Genomic DNA, 2357 nt, shown 5'->3' with positions numbered 1-2357 from the left:
TGCTGTGTGGGTCAGGGCTGCCAGGGCTCCAGAGCACCCCACAGACATCGCAGAGGGTCCTTCTGAACAACAACATCAAGACAGCAACAGCGGCAAGGGAAGGAGTCTGTGCTTTCAGTTTTCCACTCTTGGTTGTCTGGCTGTGCAGTGGGAGATGGGGATTTATTTCTCTCTTTGGAGAAGACACTGAGACCCCAGTTCTCGTTAGGACTTGTCTGAGCTGCTCCTGAGCCCCTGCACACACAGAGCTGCCCCTGGGCAGTGCCAGGAGGTGTGAGCAGGACAGAGCTGAGCACACGGTGGGTGGGACGGGGTCTGTGACACTGACAGGGAGCAGACCCAGGGACAGAGACACAACTGCAGGCAGCACAGACATGGCCAGGGAGAGGGAGATGGACCAGAAATGCTGGGGAGGCGGGATTTGGGACCCCCCTGTGCAGTGCAGAGACCTTTCCCAGTGCAACCCCTGGTCTCCTCTCGTTCCCAGCAGAGCTTCTGCCCCAAAGCCATGGGTTCCAGGTCACGAGTCTCCACCTCAGCAGCTGCACCTCCAGGTGAAGGGTTCCTGGAACATGGTACACAAATAAGGTGCTAAAAGTACTTGCTCTACAGTGTCATTATGTGAGTGTCAGCAGCACAGCCGGGTAAGGAGGAGGTTCCACAGCATGCCCATCTGCCTTTCTGTTATTGCTTTAATTTTCTGGAACACTTCAGTGTCCTTCCCCGTTTCTCCACCTCTCCCTGGTGCTCTTGCTGTATGGGATTGGTGTGGGAGTGTGGTTCCATTCTTGTTCTGACACCAACACTGGGGGTCTTGCCCCAGAGATGATTCATGGAAACCAGGTGCCTAAGCTGTATTTTAAGTTGTGATGAAACATGTTTTTCATTTTGCAGAAACGAAGTAAACTGACATATCCCTCTTTCAGGGAGGAGGTTTTAATGAGAAACAGCATGTTTATTTTACTCAGAGAAGTCTCCCCTAACTTGTCACTGTCTTTTCCTCCTATGGCAGTTCCCCATGCTCACAGACAGCAAATGTCCAACAGCAGCTCCATCACCCAGTTCCTCCTCCTGGCATTCACAGGCACACAGGAGCTGCAGCTCGTGCACTTCTGGCTCTTCCTGGGCATCTACCTGGCTGCCCTCCTGGGCAACGGCCTCATCATCACCACCATAGCCTGGGACCAGCACCTCCACACCTCCATGTACTTCTTCCTGCTCAACCTCGCCCTCCTTGACCTGGGCGCCATCTCCACCATTGTCCCTAAATCCATGGCGAACTCTCTGTGGGATACCAGGGCCATTTCCTATGCAGGATGTGCTACACAACTCTTTCTGTTTCTCTTTTTCATTTCAGCAGAGTATTCTCTCCTCACAGTCATGTCCTACGACCGCTACGTTGCCATCTGCAAACCCCTGCACTACGGGACCCTCCTGGGCAGCAGAGCTTGTGTCCACATGGCAGCAGCTGCCTGGGCCACTGGGTTTCTCAATGCTCTGCTGCACACGACCAATACATTTTCACTGCCACTGTGCAAGGGCAATGCCCTGGACCAGTTCTTTTGTGAAATCACCCAGATGCTCAAGCTCTCCTGCTCAAACTCCTACCTCAAGGAAGTTGGGCTTCTTGTTTTCATTGGTTTTCTTGTTTTGGGATGTTTTATTTTCATTGTGCTGTCCTATGTGCAGATCTTCAGGGCCGTGCTGAGGATCCCCTCTGAGCAGGGACGGCACAAAGCCTTTTCCACCTGCCTCCCTCACCTGGCCGTGGTCTCCCTGTTTGTCAGCACTGCCATGTTTGCCTACCTGAAGCCCCCCTCCATCTCCTCCCCATCCCGGGACCTGGTGGTGTCTGTTCTGTACTCTTTGGTGCCTCCAGCAGTGAACCCGCTCATCTACAGCATGAGGAACCAGGAGCTCAAGGATGCCCTGAGGAAACTACTTCAATACTCACTGCTTCATGTTTATAAGGTTTGTGTTATCTCACTAGGGCTGTAATAGAAATAGCCAGAATTAGCTTTTCATCTTATGTGTCTGTATTTTTCCACTGTGCTTTTGCTGGGTTTTGTGTTTTGATTCATGTCTGTAATAACATATTTCATGGCCTCCTGTGAGTTTTTTCTTGAACCAAAGACCTCATGTGCATATATATATGCACTCATTTGTTTTTTATAAACTCAATTAAAAAAGCAGTAGAAAACAATTTCTCTCAGGTCCCATCTCTTCACTCCTCTGGAGCTGGGGGAGCAGCCCCAGGGTGCAGGAGGGTCCAGGAGACAAATGCTGCTCCATGGAGGAGCAACCCCGGTGGCCTTGGGGCTGCCCGTGGGCCCCTCAGTCGTCGCTCCCTCTCTCCT

The 2357-nt window shown here is 52.0% G+C and overlaps 1 protein-coding gene across 1 annotated transcript; it reads left to right on the top strand.

Moving 5' to 3' along the window:
• Nucleotides 1-1035: 1035 nt before the first annotated feature.
• LOC136113536 (olfactory receptor 14J1-like) lies at nucleotides 1036-1998 on the top strand. Its single transcript, XM_071814138.1, has one exon. It carries the CDS (start codon nucleotides 1036-1038, stop codon nucleotides 1996-1998), a length of 963 nt encoding a protein of 320 aa, XP_071670239.1.
• Nucleotides 1999-2357: the final 359 nt, after the last annotated feature.

Source organism: Patagioenas fasciata, chromosome 12 (genome assembly GCF_037038585.1).
Source record: "Patagioenas fasciata isolate bPatFas1 chromosome 12, bPatFas1.hap1, whole genome shotgun sequence".
NCBI classification, from domain to species: domain Eukaryota; kingdom Metazoa; phylum Chordata; class Aves; order Columbiformes; family Columbidae; genus Patagioenas; species Patagioenas fasciata.
This window is presented reverse-complemented; position numbering and strand designations above follow the sequence as displayed.

Coding starts and splice junctions, on each gene's coding strand:
- LOC136113536 (XM_071814138.1), top strand. CDS start 1,036: ATGTCCAACAGCAGCTCCATCACCCAGTTCCTCCTCCTGGCATTCACA.